The sequence below is a fragment of the Vigna unguiculata genome, chromosome 9, assembly GCF_037176805.1.
Source record: "Vigna unguiculata cultivar grain cowpea cultivar isolate G323 ecotype 2 chromosome 9, ASM3717680v1, whole genome shotgun sequence".
Taxonomy (NCBI): Eukaryota; Viridiplantae; Streptophyta; class Magnoliopsida; order Fabales; family Fabaceae; genus Vigna; species Vigna unguiculata.
In genome coordinates, this window is record NC_140800.1 from 3,682,162 (window position 1) to 3,695,261 (window position 13,100).

At 29.8% G+C, this 13,100-nt stretch overlaps 2 protein-coding genes across 2 annotated transcripts; both read right to left on the reverse strand.

Annotated features, from left to right (window-relative positions):
* Positions 1-1,155: 1,155 nt before the first annotated feature.
* On the reverse strand, positions 1,156-4,569 carry LOC114196306 (beta-galactosidase 7-like). The gene is made up of 13 exons (XM_028086908.2): positions 4,486-4,569; positions 4,286-4,374; positions 4,106-4,211; positions 3,614-3,701; positions 3,385-3,506; positions 3,133-3,294; positions 2,854-3,047; positions 2,650-2,753; positions 2,440-2,549; positions 2,111-2,344; positions 1,791-2,005; positions 1,349-1,625; positions 1,156-1,263 (listed from the first exon to the last, which is right to left on the reverse strand). Exons 1-13 carry the CDS (start codon positions 4,552-4,554, stop codon positions 1,156-1,158), a joined length of 1,878 nt encoding a protein of 625 aa, XP_027942709.1. The 5' UTR covers positions 4,555-4,569.
* Positions 4,570-11,800: 7,231 nt separating this feature from the next.
* LOC114196308 (Integrase-type DNA-binding superfamily protein) lies at positions 11,801-12,815 on the reverse strand. Its single transcript, XM_028086909.2, has one exon. The coding sequence runs from the start codon at positions 12,681-12,683 to the stop codon at positions 12,057-12,059; it is 627 nt and encodes a 208-aa protein (XP_027942710.1). The 5' UTR covers positions 12,684-12,815; the 3' UTR covers positions 11,801-12,056.
* Between the last annotated feature and the right edge of the window lie 285 nt (positions 12,816-13,100).

The window sequence follows — 13,100 nt, forward strand, 5'->3', positions numbered from 1 at the left end:
AAAATTAACGTAATTGAGTTAAAATAATTATATTCATTAATTTTTGAAGTTTAGGGACCAAAATATATTGAAGTTTCAGATAGGGATGAATTTCAATTTTAAATCAAAGTTTAGAGACTAAAAACATACTTAACCCTATTATATATTTCCATTTTTAAAAAAAAAATATATTAAAATCTCTCACCAAAATGCAATGTAAAGCACTTTATGGGATACAATAACAAAAATAACCAGATTTTTTCTTAAAACAATTGAAGTTTTAAACTCGTTTACAAAAATAGGTAGTGGATTATTAAGTTATTGTGAACTCTATTATACCAAATACCATTTTTTTATCTAAAATAGTGGAAATACATATACTATGTGTATGTGTATAGTTTTTATTTATTTTATAAGTATAACTTTCAAAAATAGTTAAATATAAAAAAATGGTTAAACAAAAAAAAATGATTAAATTTAAAACATAGTTATTTAAAAGGAAAAATTGGTAAAATAATTATTTTAATTTAAAAACAGTTACTTAAAAGATTAACTTAAAAAAATGCTTACAAAAAAATTTCTTCACATAATAATATAAATAAAAAAAATAATTACTTAAAGAATCCTTTATATATGGATATGTATTCGTCGACCTATAAAGAGATTGGAGGCAAAATTTGTCCTTTGACAAAATAAACCACCATTTCAACTAATTAATTCTCTGAATATTTTTAAAACAAAATTTGGATTTAGGATATTATTAATTAAAATTAACTACTAATATTATATAGGAATTAAAAGGAAGTAATTCAATTATTTTATTGATATTAAGTGCTGATTATTTTTTTTCAAAAGATAACAAGCTTTTGGATTATTTAAAACTTAAAAAATTTAACTTAACATCATTCATAAAAAAATAAAAATTAAATCCATAAAGTTTTTCTTATGCAATACTTTTTTAGAAAATGTCTTTAACCATCATTATTTTTCATGATGCGTAACAATAATTTGGAATCAACAATTACCATACTAAAAAAAAGAGTAAATTTTAGCAAAGGTGGATATTATTAATATTAATCAAATTTAAAATAAAAACTTAAACAAGAAAATAAACTAAATTGCACCTAAACTAAGTCACCCTAGTCTATTTAACCATTAATGTTCAAAACAAAAATACTAACAAACTGCCTCAACCGCGAGCCTCTTCACCATATCTCCACAACTTGTTGGTCCAAAAGTTTTTTCTGAAACATCAATGATGCACGATTCCTTGCCCACACATGCCTATAAAATTCCAGAACAAGTTAATCAATCATTTCATGCACACCATAATCAGAAAGAAACAAATGAAAATGAATGAAAAACTTACATTTTGTACAATGGACAAAACATCATTTTTGCTTTCACAACTTCCATGTTTAAATGCTCCACATTCACCTTCTGGATTGCCAAAACTTGTAAACTTTATATCTGAAATGGAACGTCCATAACAAGACAATTCCAAACTCTTCTTCTCATCAGTCTTTCCACAAACAGACCCAACAACAACTGTTTGAAAATTCACCAGAGATGGATTGCCACCAATTTCCTCAAACAAAACCAATGTGTTTACATCATCTTGGATAAAGGATCGAGGGACATGGTACCTACATTAATTCAAACAATGAATCAAATTTATAACAAATAACAAATAAATATATATATTGTCAGAATTTACATGTATACAAGTATGGACAAGACATAATTGAAGGTTGTCTTGTCCATACTTTTGTACACGTAGTTATCTCATTGTGTGTATATATATAACTAACCATCTTTGTGTGGGCTTGCCACAATTGGTAACACATTTTTTGTCGGTATATTCACCACGGTAGTCGCAAGGATCATCACTGCAACCATCCTCACTTGCATCATAACTAGGCCATGTGCGACCAATATTATGGCCATTCACCCAAGCAAACCCTTTCCCCATTCCTTGCAAATCCACAACCACAGGATCTGACCCAAGAGGAGCTTTAAAAGTAGTCTTAACAATTGTAAAAAACAAAACATTAAATATCATTACTTTATTAGTTTAATCAAAGAGGGTGCCAATTTTATTTTATTTTATACAACAGAAAAAACAACTTACCTTGTACCATGTCAACATTCTGTTTGTGGTTAAGTACTCAGATTCCCATTTGGAATCAGAAGCATAAGGAGAGTCCTCACTGAAAAATTTGTTGTCCCAACCATGCAACCCAACCTTGTAAAACCATTTGTTTGAGGATAGATCTTTGACCACAGTTTCATCATCTTTTTTGCCGATTACACTAATGGGCCCGACAAGACCGGTGCTCCATTTATCATAGTTTGGTCCATAGTTCTGTTGCACACATTGTCATACATTAAATAATTTAAAATTAAAATTTTATGCATGACTGAATCATATGGAATATATATTATTATTAACAACAATACCTGTAGTCCAACAGTGACACTGAGGAGGCTGATAATGTTCTTTCCTTGCTTCAACTTAATCTTAGGCTCAAATTCATCACTGTGGATACCATATGTAGCCCAATGGGAGCCTAAAACCATCACCCAAATATAAACCACGTTATTCAATTAAATTAAATCGTGACAAAACTATGGTTAACAAAAATCAATATTGATTATAATTAACATTACCGATATGTTCTCCATTAACGAATGCATGAATTACATGGCCACTGCCATTAATCCTAAGAGACATATTACCCGACAAAACTGGATCACTTTGATCGAGATCAAGTCTAACATTGGAAGTAAAAATTGTTAGGAATTTTTGAATAGAAAAAAAAAGGAGAGATGAAATTACATTAAGAGTATATGGCATGATTAGTGATTAATTACCTTGTCATGTACCAAAGATAATCACTGGTATCAGAAGCAACTATTTTTTGATCAATAAGCCCGTTTGTAGAGAAATTTCCTTTGCCATGGAGAGAATCATCAACATTCTCAGCTCTCCACACCCAATTCAAAGTCGTTGGTTCATCTTCTGCTTTGTTTTTACTTTTTATCATGATGGATGTTTGAACATTCACCTACTCATGACAAAATACATAAATATTTATGATAAATAATTATTGGTTAATATTATGAAAATAAAATAGGTTATGATATATATACCTTGGCTGTGTTATACTCTTCAGTTTGACAATCAGGAAGAAGACTAACCGACCAAGCAGGAACATTATATTTGTTTCCTCTAAATGTTACTATGGCATCGGTGGTTGTGTTGGTGTTGGTCAAGAAGCAACTTGATGAATCATTTGCGACATATACAGTAGCCTACAAGTTGAAATTTTTTACCATAATAAGAGCTTAACAAGAATATCATATAGCAGTATTTATTTCTGAAGTGCTTTTGTATTAATTTACCTTAACAGAGTCACCCAAGTCAACTTCAGATACGTTTAAATAATTGGTTAGACTATTCTCCATTGATTTCAGAACCTTGTGAAGTTCTTTGAGGTGACCCCATTTTGGTTGGGCTATGTTTCCTACAAATTATATATATATAAAAAAAGTTTATTTTCATGAAACTTTGATGTTTGGTGAGACAAAAAAGATAAAAATGATAACAGAATATAAAAATAAATGTAATTACCGAATTCATCAAGAGGAGCATCGTAATCATATGTAGTAGTAATGTATGGACCTCCGGCTGTTCTACCAAAGTTAGTCCCACCATGATACTGGAGAAAAAAAAAAGTTATATACATATATAGCTTATTCTAAATATCTTATTACTTTGTCCTTTAAATTACTAACAAAATTATATTTAACTATTTTTCAAATCAAGAAAATACATTCCACAATAATTCACTCAATATTGATAAATAAACAAATGTACTTGGATAACAAAAATACAATGAAATAAATGTTCCTATAGTACAATTGATTTACCGTGTGTAAGATTTTTTTATATCAATTAGAAATCGAGAAAAATTCACATTACAAAAGATTCAAGTAAAACTTTTTATTTATTTTTTTAATAGAAAAAGTATTTTTAAGGTATAAATCAAATATAAATTGAATACCAAAAACTCTTATCAATTGAAGAGATGAAAATTTATAATTTAGGGTTTGATATACTTACCATATAGTAATTTTGGAATGTGCCACCTGTTTGAAAAAACCTAGTCACAGAATAGGCAACATCTTCGGCAGTTCTATGTGGATCTTTACCACCCCAATTCTTGAACCTGAAAATTGAAAAATCAATTTAACAACAATTTACTAATAATATTTTTTAGCAGAAAAATATGTTTAAACCTACCAGCCAACCCAATTTTCAGTCCACATCTTAGGACTGTTAGGGTTATTGGGCTTGAAGTCGTGACAATACCAACCATTGCAAGTATTGATCTAACATTCAATTATAAGAAAAATAAATAAAAATATTAGCTTCAACCTTTAAAAATAAAATAAAAATAAGAACCGTATAAGTAAAAAAAGATATATATATTAAAAAAATACCATTGGTTGAGGGGCATCAGATTGTTGGCACATGATCCATGGAACATCAATGTTGAAGGACTGAGCCATATTTGCACACCAATCTATATAAGCTTTTCCAGCATCCCCATAACTCGACATCACATTCCCATATTCATTCTCAATCTTTTATATATATATATATATATATATATATATATATATATATATATATATATATATATATATATATATCATTCAAAATTAATTAGTAAATGTATAATATAAAATAATATGACAAAAATAGAGAGTACAATGTATATTAAAAAACATAAATAAATGAATAAGCTACCTGAGAAATAATTATAGGACCTCCTTGAGAGGCGAATAGTTTCTCTTTTCTGACCATGTCCACGATGAGAAAATAGTGAAATTTTTCATTTCATTCTATCAATTCAAAATTAATTAAAAAAATTAAGATATATATACATGATAAATTGTAAGAAAAACTACCAAAAATATTATATTTTAAAAAAATAAACAGTACCATGTATACTTGATTTGACGTCCGAATCTCTACACCAGGCAGATTATAAACCCACACAGGAATCCCTCTGATCGAATGAAATTGTATAATTAATTAAAAATGTTATTATGTAACTAAGGGTGAATTAGTGATATTATATACGTAATAATAACAAATTTAAAGCAAATTAATTACCCATAATCCCATTCGGCACAGACATAAGGACCAATACGAAGAACAGCATAAAGACCTTCGTCATGAATTGTTTTCAAAAACCTAATTAGATCGTTTCTGCCATTGAAATCATATTCACGACGAACAGCTTCATGTGCATTCCAAAACACGTATGTTTCAATAGCATCTAACCCTCCTTCTTTTGCTTTCTTTATCAAATCAGGCCACATCTAAAATGCATCAAAAAAATAAAAAAAAATGTTAGTAAATAATTATCATATGAATTAATAATTCTAACTTTATAGAAAAATAGAAAATAATTTTGAAGTGTTGAACAACCCCTGGTGTGCTTCTAGGGTAGTGAATTGATCCAGATATCAACACCCTCCTTTTCCCATCGATTTTTATGGCTCTTCCATCATGACTCACTTCAACACCATTAATGATGTAAAACAACAAACTTAGAAAACAAGTGAACACAAAAACTTTCAGAGGAGCCATGGCCAGATGAGTAGAATTTCAATTTCAATTTCAATTTCAATTTGGTTGTGAATTTTAGAGAGAGTGCCTCTCTTTATATAAAACAATTCTTATGGTGAAATTTAAATGTTTACTTAACTCTTTATCTTTATCTTATTAGTGGTTACATAATCTTAACTATAATATCTATGTTAAATATCGTTATATGGGTTTTGACATGAAAAAATAGGAAGGTCCATATCCTACACTTTTAGTTCTTATCTTTACTTTGTTTTAAAGTTAGTTAATGAATAAATAATGATTTCAAATTAGAGAGTTTGGATGTTGACAAGTTTCTGTTATCGTTGAAAGAATTATTTTAAAACTTAAATAAAAGGTTAAGTACAGAAATTTATAACTTTTTTTTTTTGAGAATAAATAATATGTTTAACAAATTATTATTCATTCGTTTATATATGAAGTGCTTCAATGTGTTAAACAATTAAGAATTAAGAATGATATACATTTTGAATGATTTCTAAATCAAATTTTCAAATTATAATAACAATAAATGAAAATAAGTTTAAATAACAGATAAATTAAATTTTGATTCGAAGTAGCAAAATTGGTAAGAAAATAAATAAATAATTAAATTTTAAACTATTAATAGCAACAAATAAAATATTGTAACAGTTTAAAAAAAATTAAACCCATAAAATTAAACATTTATTTATAGGCACACCAACAAAACATTATTAAAAATCTAAATTCTTTAACAATGTACAAAAATTCAAAATATATGCCTAACGATTTAAAATTTAATGCATATAATTTCAAAATAAATGTCAATTTTAAAATAAAATAAAATATAGTTGTGATAGGATTTGAAACAAACTATTATAACATTATATAATTTTCAAATAAAAAGAATTATAGTGTGATATCTATATTTATTTTAATATGAGACGAATCACAACATTATTATACGCCAGTTGAAATACATGTAAAGTGTATCCACTTTTATTTTATGATTATAAAAGAATAAAAAATTAATTATTTTAATTATTATTAAATTTATGAAAAAATATATTCTTGAAAAGTAATTATGAAAAATAAATTTAAAATATAAAATATAATATAAATAAAATAATTTATCTTAATAAGGATAATGGTAATAGAATGTGTATAGTTAAAATGGTTACCAAATTATCAAAAATAATCTTAGGTATAGGTATATTGTATCATATATTGTATTGTATGCATACTTTATCCATAGATCACTGAATTAGAATAATATCCTACGTAATGTTAACCACATATAACAAATTAATTAATTATATTAAGTAATCTAAAAGATGAGCCTTTTAATCTAGAAACTAGGTATTAGTTGACACTCAATTTAGATACCAAAATTTGTGTTTCTATATGATAGGATTAGAGACTAAAACTTCAATCTTGTAATGATCGATTTACTTTAAACACCAAAGACTTGGTTTACTTATTTAATTACAAATAATTCAATTTCAATTTTTTTTATAAATATTGAAGTACTTTATGTTTTATGGGTTACAATAACAAAAATAACCATAGTTTTTCTAAGAAAAAAAATGAAGATTTTACAGAAAGTGCTGCATTCTTAAGTTATTGTGAACTCTATTATAAGAAAGGCCGTTTTTTATTCATATACAAGTCATTCAGGAGAGCAAACTTGTCCTTTGACTTATGTAAAAATAAATCACCACTTCAACTACTTAATTCTATGAATATTTCTAAAAGAAAATTTTAATTTTCTAAATTTTTTAAATTTTTTTATCAAAACAACTATTTTATTTAAATATAAATTAATTACTATTTTAAATTATTTTATTCAAACATACTATCATATCAAGAACGTGAGTGTTGACCATGAGATATAAAGAGAAGGTAAAATGATCTTGAAGGAAAGATAATCTTCTAAAGAAATATTCGTTTGGCAGTCTCTAAGTTTTTTTTTTCCTATTACCAAACTCATTATATATCTATATACAAAGTATTTGGAGCACTCAAAGGTATATGAATGGTATTTATAACAGAAAAAGTTATAGATTTGTCTTAAATGATTGTTCCTCCCAATTCCGCACCAAACACCTTGGTCGATGTCCATGTGTATAAAATTACCGTTAGAAAAGACTGATCCTAGCACTCTCATTCTGTCCAACCAGGAGCTACAGCGTGTCACAATCATCCACTTTTAAATCTGGCCAACCAATAGGTGTCACATGTCATAATAATCCACTATCAAATTTGAACAACCAAAAGCTGCTAGGTAATCTCTTTCTTCCTCAAGTAGATCTGCAACATAGCCAACATTCTTCACTACACAACCACCACCGACCCTCCATGCAGTCACCACAAGAAGAAAACTAGCATCCTTTGTTAGAAACCACACCTCCATTGCACTGCCACAACACCACAACACAACACCCACCACCGACGAAGCATCGCGCGAGCCATGAAAAACGATGATCTTGAGCCCCACCCTCACCAAGTAGATCCAACGTTATCAAACACTCCAGTTGCACACAACAACCTAAATCCATGAGTTACACTACACAAACAACTATAGCATATTTGTAAATCGTAAAGCACTTTTTACACGAATATGTCGCAAACTGCGACTCACACATATCATATCTCTCATTGTACATCGCTCACAGGGCCACGTGAGCATCAACTACTACCTCCCACATGCGAACTCCACTACATATCCAACATGTCTCACTGTCTTCGCACATCCAAGAACCCGACTGCAAATTCATTGCGCCAACACGACGCTAACAATGATCCTTTCATCAAGGATGATTCTTCAACAATAAGGAATTAATCTTTTCTGATGTAAAAGATCATACTAAGCTACAACCATAATAAAGCATACTAAGAAAAATATCCTATTGAACCATAGCTCTTACTACCACTTGTTGGAAAAAAACTCAACATCAACTATTGTGTTTTTTGTGAGAGGATCATCGAAGAGATACAATACCAATGAGACATGAGCCAAACCCACACATAAGGGATTGACACTACTCTTAAATCAAAATCTTAAGACAATGGGTTTATGAATGGCCATCCTTATATGATGTTCAACTTTCTCATTTTTACTCAATATGAGACTTAAACTCACACTTTAATCTCTAACAACCAATACGTTGCCTTGATCAATATATTGATACCTCGAAATTTAAATTTCATTCTTGGTACAAACCATTCTTTTTAGGTTTTTCTTACTTTTCAATTAAGAGATAAAGTGTTTCAAAGAATTGTGATTGTTTAACTTATGGAAAATTACTTTTGATTTGGAATTTTGAGACAATTCTTTCTAACACGTTATTTTCTATTTATTTTGAGTGATTAAGTGAACCATTACCATTTTAGGATTTTTTGTATGAAATTTAGTGACAATTCTAAACATTTTTTAAGTGGAAACACTTAGAGAAAGTGATTAGGATCATTTTTCTACAAACTCTTTTGTGAGTAGTTTGCTTCATCCCTTATCATATATATATATATATATATATATATATATATATATATATATATATATATATATATATATATATATATATATATATATATATATATATATATATATATATCGAATACATTTTTAGGTTTGAGCTCAATGAAAAATAAATTGAGCACCTAATAATGTGTTTTCACACGCTAAGAAATAAGATCATTCCTTTCATTATGAGGTAACATCGAGATTATACCATTTCAAGCATATATTTTTTTTTTCATATTTTTCTTGGGAGTTTGAAGAAAATAATAATAAATATGATTTTTCGAATCCTTCTTGAAAGTAAAATGTGAAATTGTTTTGTAGTATTATTTGTTAGGATTTTTTGAACTTCCACCTAACTTCTTAATTTAAAATTTGCAATGTGGTACAAAGTTCTTTGAAGAACACATGACTAAAAGATAAAGTTGTTGAAGTTGGCAGAAAGGTATATTACGATGGGGGACAAGGTGCATCCCCAAATTGGTTTTAAAGAGAGTTGGCAAAAGAAAAACATATCATTCTGGGAGGACCCATGACTGAAAATGGTTATATCCTTAAACACATGTTTCCATAACTACATGTCAAAATAAGAAAGTTATAGTGCTTCAACTACGAAATTATGGGTGTCACCATGGAAGTGGAGAAGACAACTATTTTAATACTATGATAATCTTTGGAGATTATGTAACTCTTCCATTTTTTTTTAATCTGAAAAAGGATCAAATGACGTGCTCAGAATGTTAAAAATTAAAATGAGAATGGAACAAAGTTGCTGGTAGATTCCATTATTAATTACACACTTAGATTCAAAACCCTAATAAATAGTATGATATATTTTATTTGCTTGTTAAGCGAGGACAAAAGGATTTAATTGATATTTGATGTTTTCGATAGAGATAATGCGATTTCTTTTACCTTAGCTTAAGACCTTTTAAATATCCATTTAAGCCATGATGCTCAAGGAATACACTAGAGTGACTAGAAGTTGTTAAATTTCACACAATCAAATATAATTTAAAAGTATTAAGCAACTAATACATTATAGAATTGTGATAAAAAAAAATAAAACTAAGCATTCAACAAATTATTCATTATTTTTTTAATTGTTATCATTATATTTTATATTAACTTTTTACATATATATATATTACATATTATTACAAAAAGAAAAATCCTCCATTAGAAACCAATTTTAGAAGGCAAAAATAGTTAGTCACTATAATGATCAATAATTTTTATACCAATTTAAGAAATTAAAAATTATTAATTACTAAAATAATCACCGTTATTATGAATAAAAAATTATAATTGGTCACTAATTAATTAGTTACTAATTTAGAAACTAAATTATTTGGTAGCCACAACCTTTGGTAGCTAATTTTGAGTAACCAATTTTCCTTTAGTAGCCAAGACCTTGGTACCTAATTTGAAAGACTAATTTAGTTACCAATTATAATGTTTTATTCATAACAGTAATTATTTTAGTAACTAATAATTTTTAGTTTTGTAGATCAGTAAATAAATTTGTCGGTATAATTACTAATAATTATTTATTACTATAATTGATTACTATTTGTCAGTGTATATTATGCTATTCTTCTTTATTGATTGGTATTAAATAAAAAAAAATATTTCTTTAATTACCGAACATCATTTTATTTGCAACAAATTTTTATTTCTGAAAAAAAAATGTTAGAATAATATTGTTGATTTTATTTTTCATATTTGTAAGTTTATCTGAATATTTATAAACCAATAATTATGCTAAATAAAACAAAAGGGATCCCAGATCTTCGGAGGATATACTTCGTCCACCTATTTTGAAGGAAGAAATAGTAAATTGACCAACATAGATAGTGAATCTTCGAGAGAGAAAAAAACAAAAAACAAGTCTTTTAACATAAACCCATGAAATGAGAAAAAGAAAAGTACCTCTATCTCGTTCAATTTCTCATTTTCTTTTTTCTTTCTATTTCAACAAACGAGTGACGCCACGATATTCTCCAATGCCATGTTTATCATGTTTTATTCATATATACACACTTGGGTGGATATGTACGTTACTCCCTTCTTATCAGAATCAACTGAAAACTTCAATGCTATGTTGGTTTTCCTAAAAAAGTGAAATATAAGTGGTGATGAGAGTCACAGTTTTTCCACTTCAAGAATTTTTGTTTTTAAGTTATTAGAAAGTAATATTTTCTTTTATAGAAAGCCTTTTCCTTACACGTAATTGTCACTTTTCCAAGAACAACTTGCTTTTTAAAAGCCCCCGCGGAGTTTGCATCAACCCAAAACGTTTTATCCCTTTTCTTTTATAGCGCGTCACATGCATATATATTGATTTATTTATTTAATAATTTTCAAAGTACACAATTTTTGAGTTTTCTTTATCATTCTCATGTTCCCTCTTATTCTTAGCTCTACTTATTGTCTTGCAATCTTATCACAAACTGCTTATGACAGAACACTCCATTTTTTAATAACGAAACCTTCACAATTTAGTTGTTAACAAAAAGTTACTCAAAACACTATGAATAAATGCTTCATTTAATTGTTTTCACTTATTGTTTTCATATTACGATAAATAAAAACCTTCCTATTTACTATTAATTAATATAATGGGTCCGCTACCACCTGACCATACACGCAGGATATTATCCTTAAAAATTCAATAAATGTCCCAGAAGTTACATTATGAGCAGACAACTTTACAATTAATTCGTGACAACTAACTGAATTATGTTCCCATCTCTAAAATTCGAACCCTTGACTACTTGGTAAATAATTAAAGAAATCATTTTCATGAGTAACTACCAACACATAGGGCTTGGCCTAACAAAAATTGACCAACCCAAACCCGATTCTGGTCCCGGAATTGGATATAATAAAATTATCCAAACCCTGACCCTCTTAGAAGTTCCACAACGGGCCCTGAACTATCATCCCGTCCACGTTCTCTTCTCCGTCATCGAAACTCGGAAGCCCCGGCATGAAGAAATCGCGGCTGAAATCGTCATAACACGGAAAATCGGAGAACTCGGGGGCGAAACTGCTCGACCCGAGATCCGAAAACGGATCGGGAAATGACCCGTTTTGGAATATGGGGTCGTTCTGAACCGACACGTCGGAGAGAGGAGGAGACGACGACGACTCCAACCTGAACGACGCCGTTTCCTCGTCCGAAGCTAAAGACTCCACGTGTTGCTGACCCGAACACTCTTTCTGGGGCTCCGAATTGGCGAAACGAGCCGCGGCTATCTGAATCTGAGGGCGGGTCATGGTCCTCCCCCCGGCGATGTTGGGCGGGTCATTCGGGAAGTTAAATTTGGCGCCGCTGCCACGTAAGCAGAACATGGCCGCGTCGAAAGCGCGCGCCGCCTTCTCGGCGCTGTCGTAGGAACCCAACCAAATCCTTTGACGGCTGTTGGGAAGCCTAATTTCCGACACGTATTTTCCCCACTTCCTCTTCCGTACTCCCCTGTACGACGTATTGGTTCGCTCCTCCGTAGCTTTTTCCACGCCACCAGGCTTCACCATTTCTTTACACTCACTCTTTAAATAGCCAACCAAAAATGTTTCACCCTGACGATGTTTTTTTTTTTTCCTTTTTTTTTTTGTGATTTTAGAATTGGAAGCTTTGTCGTTGGCTTGTGCCGAGAATCTGTGTCGTTTGCGTTTTCTGAGGGTGGAGTTTGTTTGCGGCTCTTTATATATGTGCCGAAGCGAGTGAAGATGTTTGACTCACTGTGATGTAAGACTTCAAAGGCGCGTGTGGGGCTTAGAAAGTGCATGCTGTTGTACACGTGGACAGTTGTGACGAGGGCAGTGATGTTTTGCACTACGCGTCGATGACAGTCCCTGGAGGAAACAAAAGTGGACCACCACGTTTGTTTTTGTTCCACGTGAGTTTAGAACCACAGTGTTTGTGTCTTCTGTAATGTCAAAAAAATAATA